This window comes from Plasmopara halstedii, assembly GCF_900000015.1.
Source record: "Plasmopara halstedii genome assembly, contig: Scaffold_2061, whole genome shotgun sequence".
In the NCBI taxonomy this organism is placed as follows: domain Eukaryota; phylum Oomycota; class Peronosporomycetes; order Peronosporales; family Peronosporaceae; genus Plasmopara; species Plasmopara halstedii.
This window is the reverse complement of record NW_020188969.1, coordinates 575157-594168: the sequence shown is the minus strand read 5'-3', so window position 1 is coordinate 594168 and position 19012 is coordinate 575157. Positions and strand designations below refer to the sequence as shown.

Here is a 19012-nt window from a genome sequence, read left to right as displayed (position 1 = left end):
GAACGAGAGGTCGGTGACCTAACTTACGCTTCCTCAAAGCGCAAAGCTACGGCAGCCCGGCTCCAGTCCAAACACACGAAACGTCCCAAAAAAACGTGAAAATGAAGGTGAAAGCTTCACAGGAACAAAAATGAAAAGTTTGCGTTCTGGCAGCGAAAATGGACATCGCTATCACGATGGCTCAAATTTGTGATGGCTGTAGTCAAGTGGCCTTTGCCTTGTCGCATTTGGATGGCCGTGTAAAGGATGGGCGATGACATGGGAAGAAAACTGCCGCGGCTACTTTGCCACATGTCAAGAGTTGATTTGAGCCATATATTCGATGTTCCTTCCGCCAAATGTGGCAATTTGACAACGATCGGTTTTTGCATGTGCCCACAATTGATATTATTATCCAATCTGAGATTATCTTTATACACCTCCATTACTCTTCACGAGGTAATTCAAGACGCCAGTACATTGTTCGACTATGCTCAGAACCTACGTGATCTTCGTGCCAGTATAGCAAGCAAACCACTTCAGGAGGCAGTGCTGTTCACTGTGCTAATGAAAGGGTTTACTTTTGGTCCTCCTAAGACTGAATTCGTCAGCCAGCCCCACGACCCTGGAATATGCAATTACGGGTCCGTTGCGTAAAGACTATTGTCAGCGTCAAACATGTCAGCCCGATTGAAGCAGTGACTGCTGCTACCACAAATTTGGAATCAATTGACGCTAGCGCGGCGACTGTCCGTAGACAGAAAGTTTGCTATTACGGATGTCAGCAATTGTCCACGTGGGAGACGAAACTCTCAATACGGTGCTCGTCGAATTGGTCTCGAGTCATATGGTGCAAGTACCACGAGGCGTTCGGGAAACGCCGGTACCTAGTAGACCGCCCTACGTCTTCTGAGGCATTTAAAAATTCTTGCCAGTGAGGTGGTAGAATCACTCACGAGGGTTTAGCCCTTTAAATCAATGTCCTTCGTTAATGACTGAGTAGTCTTAGCATGGTCGCAGCATGTGTGAAGGTTACGGTCGTCCGTTTAAAGTATTGATTGACTCATGCGAAGCGCGTAAATACGCGCGTAGCAAAGTAACGCTGGAAACATTTCAGTGCTTTTAAATGCATTGAATAGAAGCAACAGCTTTATCTCAGTGAAGTCGGCCCCTGATGCAGTGGTAACCGCGACGAAAAATCATCATGTGAAGTTTGAAGACTTTAATTGTAAGAAAGTATTTACAATCCTTGAGATGGACAAACGGTATGACCGGATTTTGGGTATACTGTAGCTTGAAAAGCGCGATCCATGGATGGATTGGCGATCAAAAGCGATTGGGAGTAGCTTTCTTTGCGTAAGTGACATTCGTGGGAGCAATGAACCTAATTTCACTATGCGCCAGAAGAAGCGCTTAGCGCTAGGCAGTCGTATGCTGCTAGAAATGATCCACACTAAAATTGTATATGTCATTCCCCAGGTCAGGGAAAATACGAAGTCGTATGGAGTGGCCGCGAGTATCCACTCAGGAAGTGTGTGGATGGATCAAGAGATGTCAGGAACTAGTAACTTGAAAACGAAGAAATCGTTTGCGGGCATGGCAATTTGTCCATTTGAAATTCGTGACAGAGAGATGCCGGTTGTCGCCCCCCTCAAGACAGAAGAATATTGCCAAAAGTGTGTAATAAAAAGTCGAAGGAATCGACTGTGGTTGGATAGGCTAATACTTCCGCTAATACAGTGGTGGCGTTGGATTGTGGTTCAGTGGGTACAACTGACCCCAAAGGTGACGCTACCACCCGTTGCTGATTGCGGTGTTGATACTTCTGCTTTAGATGCGGTTGAGTCCGCGGTTAAGCTGGTCGTGCGTGTTTCTTTCCGTGATTAAAATTCAGCATGCGAATATGCTGGGCCACGAATTCTGGATTCAACGACTGGGCGTGAGGTTTCAAAAACATATGTCTTTCGGGACCGATGCCGACGATGGAAGAGCTATTGCACCTTGAGAAAGTTATTAACGATGACTTCTTACGCGACTTCAAGCGTGATGGCATTGCAAAGGTCGACTCAGCAGGGCTACGCTTATCATTGGATATGGATGCTTCGGTTTTCCAGAAATTTTGCCAGCGTGTGAAGTATCGGCTGGATCATAGGAATCAAAACTGATTCTTATTACTCGCTTGTTTTGGAATACAAGTATGACATCCTTAGTGCGAACCCGCCTACCGGTCCTCCACCCGCACGTGGGGTTCGAAACAAATTGATCGTGAACCTGGTTTAAAGCCTGCAGTGAATCGATAGTGGCCATTGTCGAGGAAACAAATGAATAAATTGATAAGTTCTTTACTCAAAAGCAAGCTGTAGCGTTGATGAGGGGGAACAAGCCCCTTCACAGCGCACTGACGTTTTGTAAGCGTAAACCAAATGGTAATTGACGTATTGTACACGCCTATAACAAGTTAGTAATGTAACAGTTCCTGCGCAAACGCCGATTCAACGTGAGGATGACATCATTTACCGAACGTCTGGCTGTAAGCAGTTCCGTGATTTTGATTTGTCCAATGATAATACAAAACCTTAATTAGGAAGGAGGGTGTTCCTTTGATGGCTGCTAGTACTGCTATGGGAGTGGTTTGTGATGCTACAGGGACTATCCAATCTCCCAGCAAAGCTCAATCGATCGGTCTCACATCTATTTTAACCACTGCAACGCTTTTTTCAAATACCTTGAAGATATTTTTGTCCATTTAAAGGACGAAGGTGGAATATGTGCCGAAGGAGTGCACTTGGTGCACCTCCGTGCGCTGCTGGAATATACGCGCAGAACATTGGTTGTAAGCGAATCTTTCAAAGTGTATTTTTTGGTGCTTACGAAGTGCCGGTTCTCGGTTGTTATGTTTGTAAACACGGTGTTCGTGCAGACTCTGAGGAGGTCAAAGCAATCATGGAGCGGTCGGTGCTACAAATTATAGGAATTTGAGGAAACGGATTAGTTTTTCCAATTACCTGAATCACTTCTCGCGTAATTACGCGGATCTGGTACACCCGCTATCAAACTTGCTGACGAAGTACATACGTCATCAACATGTGAAGAAACATTCACCCGATTCAAGAACAGCTTATTAGAAGCACCATGGATTGCTTTACTAGATGATACAAGCCCGCATAGCGTAGTGCGTTACGCTTCTGCGTTTCCATCGGTTGTGCATTATTGCAAAATGGCTCAGAAGCACACGATCGTGTTGTGCCATTTCAATCGCGACAGCTGAGGCTAGCAGAAAAGAACCACACTTTTCATGACAGTGAGCTTTTGCAATAAAAAATCTACTGGTAAAGTGTCGTGTTCGCCTCTTGGGTTCAATTCCGATTGTCGTCTACACGGATCACGCTTGCGTTATGCAGTTCAGTCACCTCACTCGTCACAGCGAATGGCTCGCTAATTGTCGTTCTTCGCAGAATACAACTTCACGGTCGCGTACAAACCAGGTAAACTGAACGTGCTGGCAGACGCATTGTTGCGTTGACCCGATTCTGAGCTGTTTTTTTTCGAAAGGATATGATACACCGAGCGTATGTTGATGATGAACATTTGCTATGCTTTAGTACTTTGAAATTTATTCAATACCACACGATAGAAAAATGTGTTCTGCTTGACCACCTGCTTGCGGATGAACACAAGACATGTTCAACCTGGTGCTATGCAATGTGTACTAAGACTAAGTTTGATTAATCTTTACCGTAAAGATCGGCTCTCAGTCGAACACAATACATGTGATACGATCATCAAAGCTTTGTTATTGAGTGATATGAAATACCATGACAGGCTTCCTGGTTGCTTGAGATCAAGGTTGCATCGCTATGCGTGGAAGGATGGTCTCCTTCATAATGAAGTTGCACGTTATGACGAGCCACAAATTGTGGTTTCCCACAACGATGATTTGGAGTGTACGAGGCGCATTATACGCCATTGGTCGGTCACTTTGGCCGTGAGAAGGCATTCCGATCTCTCAGTGCCCAATTTTGGTGTACAAGTGGGTGGTACGATACGTGAAGACATGCGATGTCTGTCAGCGCGTGAAGAGCACAAGGCTCACGCAACTGCCACTGCACAATCTTCAACTTTCCTACTGACTGTTGGAAGTCAACCGGTCTCGGCTCTATTTTCGGCTTCCACTAAAATGCCGACGACCACAATGTGTTGCTCGACTATGTTGACAGACTCAGCTAGATGGTTCGCATCGCTCAGTGTAGTGAATTCATCGAGTGAATTCATCGATGCCGAATGTTTGGATGGATGGTTAATTCATCATGTGTTTCGCAATAATGGGTTACCAGACGCCATCGTCTCTGCTCGTGAATCACGATTCACGAGTGGCGTTTTGAAAAAATCCAATTCCTAAGCACTCGCTTGGATATGTCCACAGCAGTCTACCCGGAGACCGATGGGCAAACAAAGCATACCAACCGAGTGATCGGTGATATGTTGAGAAGTTTCTGTGCGGAAAACTCGCGGAATGAGTTTGGCACTACCATTTATTCAATATATCTATTCGCCAAATTTAAGCCAATTTTCATCTATGACTTGCGACACCCGCAATTACCGCTTTGTGCGATGGGTAGTGTACCTTTATATAAGCGGGGAAGGAGCTCGCCGAACCCCAAATTTATACAATCTATGATGCGCATGTGAAGCGCAAATCCAAGGACGCCCTGAACTCATTCATCATGAGTCGTGTGAATGTGATCACACGGGTGCGAGAAGCAATGGTGAATGCGCAAGATCTGCAAACGAAATACGCAGATAGACCAGGTCGTCACGACAAAGTGTATTGTGGAGGATTATGTGCTACATAATACTAAGATCCTATCAGACGACGCAGTCTCAAGCTTGGAAACTCGAACTTTTTACCTCGCTTCATCGGCCCATTCCGGATAGTGTCATTGAATGGGAATGCCTGTACTATTGCCTTGCCAAGCTGGCTAAAAACCATCTGACGCTCCTCAAGCGCTACCATCGCGACGACGCGATTTCCAGCCTGAATGTACCACAAACTCATTCAGATGTGGCTTTAGACCCACGGCTTCGACACGAGGGTCGAATGTTGAGCCCCCCTTGGCGTCGTCGCCTCTGCATAGCCTTCGAGATGACGGGACTAGTTGGGAACGCCCGAAACAGAGATAGATTGTATGGCAGGAGGCCCTGCATTATCAGCCGAAGCAGCCGCAACAGGCGGAAGAGCATGAAGATCCTGCTCCAATCGGTGGGTACGACCCACGATTGCGTCCTCAGGCTAATTTCCATGACGCCATGGGAAGTCGCGACATCGCGAAGAATCTGTCGGTTATCCTACACGCATTAGCTAATCGACGACACGATCGGTCAACTCGATCAGCCGCTCGTCCATCAGCGGCGGAAGCTTCTCGACCTTCGTCAAAGTCAGTTACAAGCCGGACGAAGGCTGTGGATCAGTCACAGACGAAGCAACCACTCCGGCCATCTTCCCCCTCTTCTCAGTGAGCAAGAAATTCGATACTACCATGTTGAGAATGTGGTGGCGGAGAAAACGTCCGTGATCGGAAGCAGCTCCTTTGTGAAATGGCTGGGTTACCCGGCGAGCGAGAAGACATGGGAGCCTCGAACGCGTATTCGTCGCGACTGTTACAGCATCGTTCGTGCGTTTGATACAAGTCCAAAGACGGTATCCGCTTAGGGAATCTGCCCCTCACTCTTCTCCCCCTATCCTCTCATCGTGAAGTTGGCTGGTGACCGAGCGCACTTCGCGAGCTTCCTCGATATTGGAGTGGACCCGATTCTGCATTGTCAAATGCAAAAATCGTTAACGCATATCGCGCATCTTCAACATGTCAGCAGCGGTGCTTGCGTTTTGGTAACGGAGGATGTCCATGGATTTGGACGCATGGACCCATGCCCAGAATCCAGCGTCGGTTGTCTGGATAAAATTCAGAGTGGATTGCTGGACGTTTGGAACATACGTGAGGCTTCGGGGCTCACCTTCAGCACGAATAATCGACCCCATGGTGCAATAATACGCGACTTGCGTCATCGGTCGACCTCCACATTTGACTGCGGAGTTCGCCAAACGCAAAGGTGGATCTACCATATCTTTCGTAAACGTCGTCGTGATGTTCAAGTTCGCGATAGCGCAAATGCGTTGAATGACGTGGCGTTGAAATGGAGATTCAAGTTCGATGGTGACGGAGATCTCATGTAGAGCAAGCGTGTGGATTGTGGTTGACAGTGTGATGTAAAGCACGAAAATAGAATAGGAAAAAGATTTGAAAAATATTTATCAAATTTGGGAAAATTCACTTTTGCGTTATGGGCAGTGTACAACATACTTTGCGTGTATAACATTAACTGTACACCCTGTATAGTTGTATATCCCCTTTCAGTTCTGTTGTCTCAGAATACTTATCAGGTCAGGGAGGTCAACAGCCTATTGGCTACAAGAATAAACTTCACTTCATCTCTCCTCTTCTTTACGTACGTCAACGTCCTGCTGAAAGGGAGCAGGACGCGTTGAGGCGTGTCAGTTGACCTTAGCCTTTCTTAGGATGTAAGTGTTCACGGACGGGCGATTCTTGTTACAGCTTTGTTGTGCATTACACTTGTCCCAAGATTGTGAAGATAAAACTATAGCCGCCCCGGGTATGAGAGTCTGATTCCATTGCGAAAGAAGAACTCTAAATTCCCAGGCATAGTTTTCTAGTTATGGTGTCCTTCGAAACATGAACAATGTCAAGAATACACTCGATATGGATGGCTAGGAGATGTGCACACCCGCAAAACTTGTCGCCTTGAATCCGTTCACGCTGGAATCGCCGCGATGAAGTTTTCGTGCGTACATTAAATCACTTTGAAATTTGCAAATGTGACGTGCTTTTGCCTCATTTAGGGCATTAACGAGTTCATGGTCATCCAAATCTCCTCAGACATTAAATATTTTATTTTGTGACTGATCTCAATGACGAGAACACTGATAAAAACAGCGACCTCACGTTGGGTGCTATCGGCGCCTGGTTGAGGGTCTGCTTCCTGGGCAAAAACAATCGGACAAACGGCTACTGCATATGGCCCGGCACCAGCAATTACTTGATTCTCTCAAAAAAGGTAGTTGTCCCGAAGGCAAATATTCGAATTGCTTGTATTACATGCTCACAAAAGCAACATTCTTCTGCGATGTGGTTGTAGGAATGACTATAAGTGTTATCAAATGCAATGCGGTAGCCGTGTACATCGCACAGAAATTGAATTCGTACACATTATCCGGGAGCGGTATGAAAACCTCTAACACTGAATAAATTCACAACATTTTATTGCTGGAAGCGTCTGCATTTTTTGACCAGTTCACGTGCTCCACAAACCTTTGCGTTACGGATTCTAATCACGATCAAAAATACCAATTTAAAAAAAACACAAAGGCTCAACGCAAGCTGTCAATTACCGGGTAATATTGCATTGTGCACAATTGTACAAATGCGTAAGCTACTTGTACATGTTACAATACATGTCTAGCTCTCGGTGATTCACCGCTGCTTCCAAATCAAGCGAATTGACTCCGTAGCGCCTGCATCTCCATCATTTTTTGGCTTGAACTGTTTTTCTTGAAACCCTTTGAGTACGTTACCCATTTACCGGTAGATTGGTATTTGTACCTATTTCATTTTGGTGCCAAGCTGTTTGGAGTGGACAACTTTTGTCAAATGCAAATCCTCTTATTTCAAATTATCATGCGATAAAAAAGTGATGCTGTCCAAGAATTAAAATGGCGACCGAGTTCGTACCGGGTGGAGTCATTACGAAAGCGTCGCTTGATGACATGATGTAAAGTGCTGTGTTAATTTGCGTAGTATCTTAATAAAAATTAGTAAAGTCCAACGTATTTATTGCAGCTACACAGCGTGTCCTCGATGTTACATTTCCATGAAAGACCAATTCGTTTCTAACACAGGAATGGAGCTTCCTGTACATTGCGCGTCTTGTGGCCTAACTTGTTCTCAAAACCAACTGCAATTCAAGTATCGATTACAAGTGCGTCATAAAAAGCGTGAATTGTTTCCTCACTTAACGAGCATCCTGTGCTGCTAGCTGCGACTTGTGTCCGGATCAAAAGTAGTTGACGCGATGCTGTTTGACGAAGTGGCAGAAGCGCTGCTAGGCGTCTCAGCCTTAAATATGAAGAGCAATCTCTTGTTCAAGTACCCGACCTTGCCTCAAGTGCTTAAGGAGCTGCTTGTGGGATTACACGTGTCATTTTCCTTTCAGCGCCCAGCGCCCAAGAAGAGCAAGCATTTTCAGGTCATTATGTGCTTAAAAATTGTGTCGCGTCGAATTTGATCCTAATGTTTACTTTTGCTTCATGTGATCAGCGTGATCTTAAAATAACTAAAATAGAGCCGCTTATCCCCCAGCTTTTACCTGAACCAGCTGCGAAGCTCGCCATCAATCTAATCGATCAGATGCAACAGCGCTAATGTAAGCAGTGAAAAGTTGTATTAGAATTATCTTTTGTTAGCATTAATATAAATTTCTGGTCGCCTTTTGATATGAGCGATACTATCAAATCCGGACTGTCGCGTTTCTTGTACTATCAAGCTGATCTACTCATTGCGTCACTTATAACGGCTGTTAGGGGTACTCCAGATGCTATTTTACACGCTGCTTGAGCGGATGATGGTCTATATGGGTACTCCAGACTGAATGAGTGATGTCATCTTTCTTTTCGATTGCGAGAGCAAGTGTAGTGCTTGTTTGGTTCTTCCAGCCACGTATTTTTATGGCTATCTAATGAACTCTGCGCGAGTTTCGACATATAGCGCATATCTAGTAATTCTTTTAGAATCTGATTGATACCGATCGCTAAGGATGCAGTACAAACTCAACGCATTTTATGGTTGTTCTACTTCACTTTATGTATCAGGAAAGTGAGAGCATTGAGTTAAAATCGATGACAACAAGCATAGTGGCATAGTTTCGATATCCCATTATTGAAAATAATATATAGTTTAGAGATCGTGCAAGATCGCTAGTCATCCCCTTGACAAATAGCGATCTTGTTGACAACTATAGCAAATTCCTTCGTGTGGAGATTTAGATCTACATCCTCGGCGGCATCACAACGATAGTGATTGCACTTAACGGGAATGCACATGCCTCTGGGTAGGCTACTTATGATAAACTTTGCATACATGTCAGGGCATTGCTATATATTTCGAGATTTGAATGAGTCTCCGAGCTTTTTGAATTTTAACTGCTAAGTGGTGATGCAATTAGAGAATTGATAGTACGTTTTGACATGGCTTTTCGTGTCAAAACGTACTATCGTTCCAAGGACCCTCTACGTCAGTGATTTCAACCCTTTCTCACCATGCACGACTCTAAGTGCATATGTTGCCTCCTCGGTCATGCTCTTGCTCAATGTATAGAAGTAAAAAGACAAATTTCGTACGCCATCGTCCGCTGAGAGTACCTCAGTGTACCCTGTACTCACCATACGACGATTATCTTCTATTATGATCCAATCGTAAATCTGCACTTTTGTATGAGCAAAAATCGGACATTCACATTCTTTCGGACGAGAGACAGAGTTCCCCGCAATTGCCGCGAAGACAACGTCACTGCGCTCTCCCGCTTACACTTTATACGTCTATACATAACATAACCTCTATCACTTCCATCAGGTAATATTTGATGGCACATAACCACCCGGCAGCGGTCACAGTTGCTACAGATCGAGCGCCTTTGCTTGTGGCGCGCAATTTGCTGCCCTCCGACGCCAGTGTCAGCAACAGCAGCATTAAAGCTGAAGCTAGTACTACAAGTGTCAAAAGCTCGTCGTTGTCATCATCAGTTGCTGCAATTGACGCTCAATCTAGAAGACAACGGGATCGAAAGTGCACAGGAGATTCCACTGTCACGTCAACGTCTTCATCGACCACCTCGCTGTCATTAGACATTTCATCCGCTGCTGTACCTAATACCTTTAGACGTGCTCGTCACCATACATCCCATAATCAGCCAGTAAATGATTCAAAGAACGACAGACGGTCTCCGTCTTATCAAGCCAGTCATAGTCGTCACCGACGTCAACCATCAAGAGATGCCCATGCTGGCGATGGTCAGGTATCTAGTGATTCTGGTCTTAACTTATTAGTGTCACCGCTTCCTGCATCTGAGCACGATTCGTGCTCATCATCAGGTGGACAAGCTAGTGATAAGGAGGAAAATACGGTTACAGAACAGCAGAGACAAGAACCTGTAACTATTAAACCCTCGAGAATGGTCGTGAAGCGACGAGCTACAGCACCTGCAAGCAGCAGTGCAGCACGTCGGACATCGGTGGGACTCGCAACGATACCTTTGTCTCCTAATCAACAATTTTGTCGAAGTGTGGATAAGGCTAGTGCTACAAGTAGCCCAAGATGGAAATCGAGTAGTCCACTTACCCATGGCTTGTCTGCGAGTATACAACGATCTACAAGCACCTTGGAAAAATGGCAGCATCGATTGCAGAGGTCGATTTCTGGAGGCACAGATGATGAACGAGCTAGAAGAGAGCCATCGTCATCAAGACGATTGTATAGTAACTGTTGCAGTCACCAGCTTTTAGAGAGTCCTCCACCACCGGATGAGATCGTGGCTACTAGACGGACACGCGGAAATGACAAAACGTCAATAAAAGTGAAAATACGAACACGAAGCTCATCACGGGGCTCAAAACAACCAGTGTCACCACGAACAATAGGAGGATTACCACCACCGTCACCTCCACCACCTCTATCACTGTCTTCAGACGAACAGATGGGTCCAACTACTCCGCGTGCACTGGCTCGTAAAATTCCTCATCGTGACAAAAATTCCTCAGACGAGAAAATATCCAAGCCTCGTCCTGTGCGTATCCGCTATGAAAGCTCGGCCCGCGGCATGGGCGGAAAACGAGAGATCTCGCATGCATCACTCGGTAAACTCATTGCACATCTCACGGATGCTCATCAATTTGATACCGAATTTCGAGATGTGTTCCTTTTAACATATCGCTCGTTCTGTTCCCCTTATGATTTTATCAAAAAGTTGCTAAAACGCTACACCGCTGTTTTGTCACTTTGTGGAAATATTGATGCCGAACGTCTTGAAGAAATACAGCGACTGCTTGATCAGATAACTCTTGAAGAGGAAAACGAGCAACGGTCATCCAACGTGACGTCCGTCTCGACTGCCAAGTCCGATATTAATACGGGTATGGAAGCTAATGTCTCGATAATGCGACTCCTAAGTGTTCTTAAATTTTGGATCAAAGAAAGCACATTTATTGAGCAGGATCTTGCTAATGATCGCAAGGCACAAAAGAAACTTATAGCATTGTTAAAAGAGATTGAGAAATCGTCACCGATTCCTTCCGTTCGCCGACACGCGGAAACTTTGCTGCTGACTGTTGCACAGGTATTGTCAACTTTAAAACAGCAAGCACAACAAGCCCAAATTACCCAAGCGCATACTCAAGCGCAAGCAAAGGCTCAGTCGCAGAGAGGCCCAGCTAAAGTATCTACACCTCTGATGTTGGTGACTTCTTCTTCGGTTTCGTCGATACCAGATCGAGCAGGTTCAAGGCCAGCAGTTGACGACCCTTTGAGCGCTGCAGCATCAGTTATCGAACGCCATAATGACCATGGAGAAGTATCTTCCCGAATTTGTACAAAGTTAGCGTTGCCACGGTCGTCTTCAGACCCGAAGCGTGAGCGGTCGATGGTAAAACTTCGCTCCAAGAACCCTCATGTAGACATTATTCAGATTCGAAGTCGGTCAGTTCCCAATGGTATAGACGACTCAGCTGTGGCAGCAGCAGCTTCACGAGATCGGGCAGTCCGCTCTGGCGCTGTGCCTATCGCCGCAGCTGTGGCTCCCAAGATTGCGCGAGGTATCACGACTGGAAGTGCTGAGGCTGTTAATAGAGCCACTGGCAATACTGAAGCTGTGAATAAAACGAATGGCAGCAGTGAAACTATGAACAGAGCGAATGGCAGTGGCAACATTGCCAATGGCTTTGATGAGCTTATCAAGGATACACTGCAACGTGCTCGACTAACCGCAACATCTCGCAAAAGTGCTCGGATCAGTTATGGCAATGTCGAGCCTTTAACCGGATTGACTGCTCAAGAGCTGGCTGATCAGCTGACGCTCATCGAGGCAGAGCAGTACTTCGCCAAGCTGAACCCTCGTGAACTTACAAACAAAGCGTGGACACGTGAAAACAAACACCGCGATGCCCCACATGTCATGGCTTTGATCGAATTATTTGACGCTATAGCTGAATGGGTGTCGAGCGAGATTCTGCACCCGCAATTACAAGCTGTGGAACGTGCTAAGATGATCACACTGTTCATTGATACCGCCGACCATTGCTACCAAATGAATAACTTTAATTCCCTTTTTGAGATCTCCACAGGACTCTCAGCTCCTTGCATTCGGCAGCTAAACACAACGTGGAGTTTGGTGAGTGCAGCTGCATCGGAGAAGTATCAGTGTCTCCAGCAATTATGCTCACCTGATGAGAACTACCGCAGCTATCGTCAAGCGTTTGGATTGGCTGAAGGACAGCCGCGCCTTGCGTGCTGGTTTATTCTAGTCAAGGATCTGTTTACGTATGAGGAAGCGATGAAATCGGTGGAAGACGGACTTGTTAATTGGCATAAATTTCGCAAAATCTACCGAGTGATCAGTGATGCGATTGATGTACAGAATTTCAACTATGTGCCACCCAACACTGGGGCAAATGGCAGTGGCAATGGGATGAGTGGTGTTTCGAGAAAAGGACGTGGCATTTTGCGGCACGACAAAAAAAATCAAATCCATATTCGACATCGAATTGACACGTAAGTTTCTCAAACATTTTAATTTGTCACCTGATAAGCACTAATAGTGCCGTGATTCTGTTTGTAAACTCAGTATCAGAAAAGACAGCTCGGTTCTGTATCAACTGGCACGTAACGCTAATACGCAAGAAAGTATCTTGTTTGTCAACAGTTTATCCGAGGCGGGTTTTCTGTGACCACGTTGCTCTTTGATTGTCGGATTAGGAACCATTAACAGTGACAACATAATCTTCAGTCCTGCTACTGCAGCAGGTTGTAAATTCCTCCGCAATGTACAAAAGAGTGCTATAATCTGAGCCAACGCATGATGTTTGATTATCTCACAAAATGACAATTGTCTGTGAAAATTGCAAACAATTGTTTTTCGCGTAGATAATCAAAGCTCGAAATTTTCCTATCATACAATCACGACAGCAGCAATTCATTGTGAGCAAGCGTTGCAGCCATTAGAATCGATTTCTTGTTGGCTTACGCTTACTTCAGACTTGCCCTTCACCACAACTTTTAGCGCATCAGATAATACCTTTCGATTTGCGCTACCTTGACGCAATTTATCACTCTGAATCTTCTTTAGCGTTCTTGGAAGCCTCTTTAGCCAATTGCTCTTTTCCATCCAGTTTAACACATCCATTTGGAAGTCGGTGATTGTCGAAAAGAGCTCTTACTAACACACCCTTGCATACATCACCTTCATTTTTGCTCTCATCCAGTTTCATCAGCACTTCTTGCGGACGCAGTTTGTACAGTTCGTTTAAGAACTCGTTTCGTTCCAAATTTATAGCCCCTAGTCCCAGTTTATAATCCATGGACATGCCTAAATCCCACATCTTAAAGCCCGCCAAATATAAAAATTTACTTAGCGCATGAAGCTGAACACTTCCTGCACCATTTTCTCGACTAAAGCCTGTTAAACTCGTATAGACGCTGCCGACAGTATATCCAAGCTCTCCAGCAACTAGCGAGTCCGTAATGACATCATAAAGCTCTACTGTAAAAAAGCGAACTTTACTGCCAGGATAAAGTTCTATGCCATCATCTCCGGCCTGGAATAAGGTTTTAAAACTCTTCACAATTGGTGGGTATAACCACGGAATACCATGTTTCTCGTGACAGCCTGCTACGACACCATCAAAGTCTCGATTGAGTATAAATTTATATTTCTTTGAGCGCTTTTGAACGATCTTTGGTACGTGTGCGGGTGTACTTGGCTTGTATAGCAGCACGCAGCGCTGAAGGTGCAGCTTGGGCAACAAGAAGCAAGTGTCTTGAAATTCCGAGGCAATCGGCACGAAACCTTCGTACATGAGGTGACTCACTAGCAACGGATCGAAGTGACGAGAGACGTAAAAATCATCTTGCGAATGGAACACATACTGCCGCAAGTGCGTGGGCACATAGTCAGCGTCCGACCGTCGCGTCTGTACAGTTGTAGGTTCCATGATTCGGATTGTGTCTATGTGAAGTATATCATGAATAAAGTAACAACAATTATTATTATTAAAAGGGATAAATATCATATTACTTTATCATACTGAATGAGACTTCGAGCATGTAGTACCGGTACTTTGTACAGTATTCGTGAAAGGATGGCAGAACAGTCAAAGTATGCATATGTGAACGCGTCGGCCTATGGATTTTGTACACTCGCTTCGGATCAGCTGCCTATGCTCAAGCAACAGCTTTTACAAGTTGCAGGCCACTATACAGAAATGAAGCTGCGTGGAACAATTTTATTATCTACTGAAGGTGTGAACATTCGTCTATCGGGGACGTCAGGAGCTGTCGAGGCCATGAAGGTGGTCATCGCGAATCTGCACCCAGATATGAAAGGTTTGGATTTCAAAGACTCCTTTTCTGATCGTATGACGTTGCCAAAGATGCTGGTGAGGATCAAAAAGGAGGTGATTTCTATGGGTATGGATGAAGTAAATCCTGCTGTCGACGGATTGGCAGCACATGTCTCGGCTGAAGAGTTCAAAACGTGGATGGATAACGGTAAAGACATGGTGGTATTAGATACAAGGTGGGGTAACAGCAACAACCGTAATTTGGGAAAAGTCTGACGATGGACTGTTTCATACAGGAACGACTACGAAGTGAGGTTGGGCACTTTTGAAAACGCTTTGGACCTAAATATCAAGAGCTTTCGCGCATTCCCTCATGAAGCAAGGACGCAGCTACAGCAGGTACCTAAAGACAAAACTATTGTCATGTTCTGCACTGGTGGCGTGCGTTGTGAAAAGGCATCGTATGCATTGCTGAAAGAGGGCCACACACAGGTTTATCAATTGGATGGTGGTATTCTGAAATATTTTGAAAAAGTGGGGGGTGCGCATTATAAAGGTGATTGTTACATATTTGATGACCGTGTGGCATTAAAGCCAGATCTTACCGAGGCAGCGGTCATCTCCTGCTTTAATTGTCGCAGTCCACTCACTGAGGAAGATCAACACTCATTAGATTACACACCAAATGTACATTGTCCGTATTGCAAATATGGCAAGCAGGACTTTCGTTGCTTAGAGACGAAGCCGTAATACAATCATGTATGAAATTTGTTGATAACTTGAAGTCTCCATAAATATTATCTTGAGGAAATTTATGTTTGTATAGTAATTTTTTAAAATAAGACAGATTCGGCTTTTATTTTTTCTGATTGACGCGTAAATCATTAAAAGTGCATACTGCAATGTCATTCGTCAAAATGATTTCGCGCCATTTTGACTGGCGCCTTTGACTGCATTTCTATCCTAAAGCCCGCCTCTTTCGTTAATCAACAATGCGTACACGAGCCCAAAAGCGCGAATCTATGCCCGAATTAGCGCAGCAATTAAAACGTCGTCTGCGTGCGCTGGAGGTGGCTACAGTCAATATCTCTACATCGCATAGTCCACCTGCGTTGAAGAAACGGAAGCTTGACGATGTTTCGACGTCCCCTCTGCTGCTAACTCCACACGTCCCTAAGTCTAAAATTCCCTCGCTTAGTGCTGTGAAGACCTCACGCGGACCCAACAAACTTAAAAAAGGCGATAATAAGCAACGAAAGTTATGCAGGACGCTTGAGTATACAAAACCCGCTAAATTGGACCCTGTTGATGCTCCTCAGACGATCTTACAACGACTTTGTTCACAACAAATGGCATGTGGTGCCAATGCGATCGTTGGACGGCTGAAAGAGCATCAAAGTATTCGGAATGTGCTGAGAAATAATGCAAAGCATGGGTCCAGTCTTTTCATTATTGGACCTCCGGGAACTGGCAAGAGCTCATCAGTAAATGAACTACTGATTAAGGAAGGTTTCGAATCTGTGGCACCTTGCTCGATAAAAGAGCGAAATTTTGTTGAAACAAGCAATAAAATTGCAGTGAAGCTCAACTGTAGCACGTATACAGATCCTGCAGCTCTGTACGCTGTAATTGAGCAACTGGTGAAGTCATCAACAAGGTGGATTGTGCCTGGTCAACTGGATCCGTTTACGATGGACAATTTTATCAAAGCACTTAATTGTGATATTAATGGACCAAGAGACTCAATTGCAATTGTGCTAGACGAAGTAGATCATCTATTGCGTCTACCTGTACGTATGCAGCCGAAAGTGAAAGAATTGCTTCGTTTTTTCGTTCGCTGGGCTGCTATCGCGCCTCATCTTGTTAAATTCTTGTGTATCATGAATGGTGTCGACATGTATGAGCATGTATCTCGTATACACGTGACAGGTTCGAATGCTGACTCACAAGTGCCTCGCGTCGTTTTTAGCTCGTATACACATGAGGAATTGAAGGTGATTCTGCTTAATTACGTTCAAAGTACTTTGTCGACTAGCGCGAAAACTACAGAAGTGACAACGTATATTGAGACACGTGCGATGGAGCTCATTGCGAGGAAAGTAGCAGCTCGCGAGGGTGATGCTCGACTAGCCATCAGCTTGCTTCAGCAGTCCGCTCGTTATGCGCTTCAGCGCTATAATAGTCAAAAGAAGGAATCACCAATTGACACCCAAGTGAAAATTATGATTCGGGACGTTTTTCAGTGTGCAACAACAATGTTATCATCTCCAAGTATTAGCCAAATCAAGCGGCTGCCTCGACAAGCCAAATTGCTTCTTTATGTGATCACAACACTTGCTCCCTGTCGCGACACAAGCAATAAGAAGAAATCTTTTCGGAAGTGTGATATGAATCACGTAAGTGAAGAACTCGAACGTTTGCGTAAACAGCCACAAACATCGTGGATTCCACGCTTGTCGCGCGACGAATTGCAGACGCATCTCACGTCGCTCAGCTGCTACGCACTGGTAAGGCAACTAAGCAGCAAACATGGCGATCAAGCTACTTCCATTTCAACTCGAACATTTTGGACATCAAAGGTTTTCTCTTGTGTCTCAATGTCAGAAGTATCCTGTGCATTACAAGATGATACATCGCTATCCCAATTATTATTATAACAAATGCACCTTCTCTTCTGGAGATATCGAAAAGACTATTGTTACTGTTTCAACATGTTTGTTAATTCAGCGACGTCCGGTACTCACTGCAGCAGTCTCCGAGTGCATTTGGCATTCTAGAGCCTTTTGTGCCTTTTGCACGAGCAACGCAAGTAGGGATCGATCTTTGGCTGAACGCTGTTTCAGTCTCTCCGAACTTGGTAAACGTTTGTCTACAGCATCTTGAACGGCACGTGGCAATTCACGAGAGATGAATTTGAGAATTTCCACACGGTACATGCACGTTGTCTCGGCATCTAAGAGCATGGGGTCCGTTGAACTAGTGGATGCTTGTAGAAGTGCAAGTTTCTGACGAATGTCTGAGCCAACAGCTTTTGCCACAGCGTCGGCATCAGCATCGCGCGTTGGATCAGTTTGCTCGCGATGAACGCGCAAAAAGCCCGTAACACGTGCAGTAATGCAAGCGAGCAGCTCTGTGCGAATGTCTGAGGCCATTCGACTCAGTTCTCGCACTGCCACATCTTCTGGAGAGCGAAGATTTGAATCTGCGTTCAAATCATTACCGGAAGTCGTGGAGTCGAGGCGTAATCGCTTGAGCGGCGACTTGTGCGCAGTTGGAGATGATTTTGTTTGGTACAAGCGCAATTTGTTTCGATTAGGTTGCTCTTGCTGTTGCTGACTATACGATGGGGTACGGACGTAATTATGCGATGGATGAGGACTCGGAGTTGGACGGCCACCGGGACTTAGCTTTACCATCAGCGACTGCAGTGGGCGTAATTGAAACGTACCTGAAGCAGGAGTACGTGGCGTTACGATATCACGCGGAGTACTGGGAGGCTGAAGTCCCTGACGTAGCTGTAGTAAAGCTTGTTGAGGACCAGTGAGACTAGAATTAGCTGTTGGACTTGGTAATGTTATAGATGGAAGCGGTCTGTGTTGACTTCGAGCTACTGAAGGCGATGTGCCAAAGTTTGGTGTCTGATTGAATTCTTGACGGCTCGAATTAAAGCCACCATCAGGCTCAGATCTACTGAATCGCTGTAATAAATTCTGCAGTAAGCTTGTCAGGTGCTCATTCGTGCGCTGTATCTTTTGCATCTCCTCACGTAAGCCGCTCACTTCAACCCGTAGCTCGTCAAACTCGACACGTTCTACGGGAATTCCAATCCCGAGCGGTGTCGACACCCTTGTATCACTCGGAGAACGTCTTCTTATCTCACAGAGCAGATCCCTTCGACCTCTGACAAATCGTTCATGACGAAATTCCCACCAGTCTTTTGGACTTGCATCTTCTTCCACTCCAGTCTCTATATCGTCAATCAAAGCTGATGCCGACGTGGCACGCACCTTGCGAAAGCCATAGAGATTTAATTGACGTACAAACGAGCTGAATTTGCGATGTTTAAAGTAGGTCGGAATCACATGCTCCGCAAAGACTGCAGGCTGTTTGACTACAAAGCTATCGCCTTTAATCGTCCAGCTCGCAACATCTGATGGACAGCGCTCCAACAATTCGTATGTTTTTTCCAAAAACAGCGCAGCCTCTTCACGCCGTGGTCGCTTGTTTCGTTCAGAGCTCTCGGGAGTGTCCAAGCTATCGGGTTCAGTAGAGGCAGGAGCCATGACACAGATTCGTAGTGGATGAGGCTCCGTAACTTCTCCTTCAATCGTTTCGCTGTCTTCTGATGCCATAACT

General features: G+C 45.3%; 6 protein-coding genes across 6 annotated transcripts; 4 read left to right on the top strand and 2 right to left on the bottom strand.

Annotated features, from left to right (window-relative positions):
• Positions 1–7765: 7765 nt before the first annotated feature.
• PHALS_02638 (Replication factor A, C-terminal) lies at positions 7766–8474 on the top strand (the record flags this gene model as incomplete). The annotated part of the gene is made up of 4 exons (XM_024717056.1): positions 7766–7824; positions 7893–8031; positions 8089–8298; positions 8370–8474. The coding sequence occupies 4 exons, from the start codon at positions 7766–7768 to the stop codon at positions 8472–8474; spliced, it is 513 nt and encodes a 170-aa protein (XP_024582593.1).
• Positions 8475–9690: 1216 nt separating this feature from the next.
• PHALS_02637 (ras guanine nucleotide exchange factor) lies at positions 9691–13045 on the top strand (the record flags this gene model as incomplete). Its single annotated transcript, XM_024717055.1, has 2 exons — positions 9691–12869; positions 12943–13045. 2 exons carry the CDS (start codon positions 9691–9693, stop codon positions 13043–13045), a joined length of 3282 nt encoding a protein of 1093 aa, XP_024582592.1.
• Positions 13046–13423: 378 nt separating this feature from the next.
• Positions 13424–14308, bottom strand: PHALS_02636 (leu phe-trna protein transferase; the record flags this gene model as incomplete). Its single annotated transcript, XM_024717054.1, has 1 exon — positions 13424–14308. One exon carries the CDS (start codon positions 14306–14308, stop codon positions 13424–13426), a length of 885 nt encoding a protein of 294 aa, XP_024582591.1.
• A 147-nt stretch (positions 14309–14455) lies between these two features.
• On the top strand, positions 14456–15406 carry PHALS_02635 (Uncharacterised protein family UPF0176; the record flags this gene model as incomplete). The annotated part of the gene is made up of 2 exons (XM_024717053.1): positions 14456–14892; positions 14953–15406. The coding sequence occupies 2 exons, from the start codon at positions 14456–14458 to the stop codon at positions 15404–15406; spliced, it is 891 nt and encodes a 296-aa protein (XP_024582590.1).
• A 242-nt stretch (positions 15407–15648) lies between these two features.
• On the top strand, positions 15649–17313 carry PHALS_02634 (cell division control protein cdc6; the record flags this gene model as incomplete). The annotated part of the gene is made up of 1 exon (XM_024717052.1): positions 15649–17313. One exon carries the CDS (start codon positions 15649–15651, stop codon positions 17311–17313), a length of 1665 nt encoding a protein of 554 aa, XP_024582589.1.
• A 66-nt stretch (positions 17314–17379) lies between these two features.
• PHALS_02633 (hsf-type dna) lies at positions 17380–19008 on the bottom strand (the record flags this gene model as incomplete). Its single annotated transcript, XM_024717051.1, has 1 exon — positions 17380–19008. One exon carries the CDS (start codon positions 19006–19008, stop codon positions 17380–17382), a length of 1629 nt encoding a protein of 542 aa, XP_024582588.1.
• Between the last annotated feature and the right edge of the window lie 4 nt (positions 19009–19012).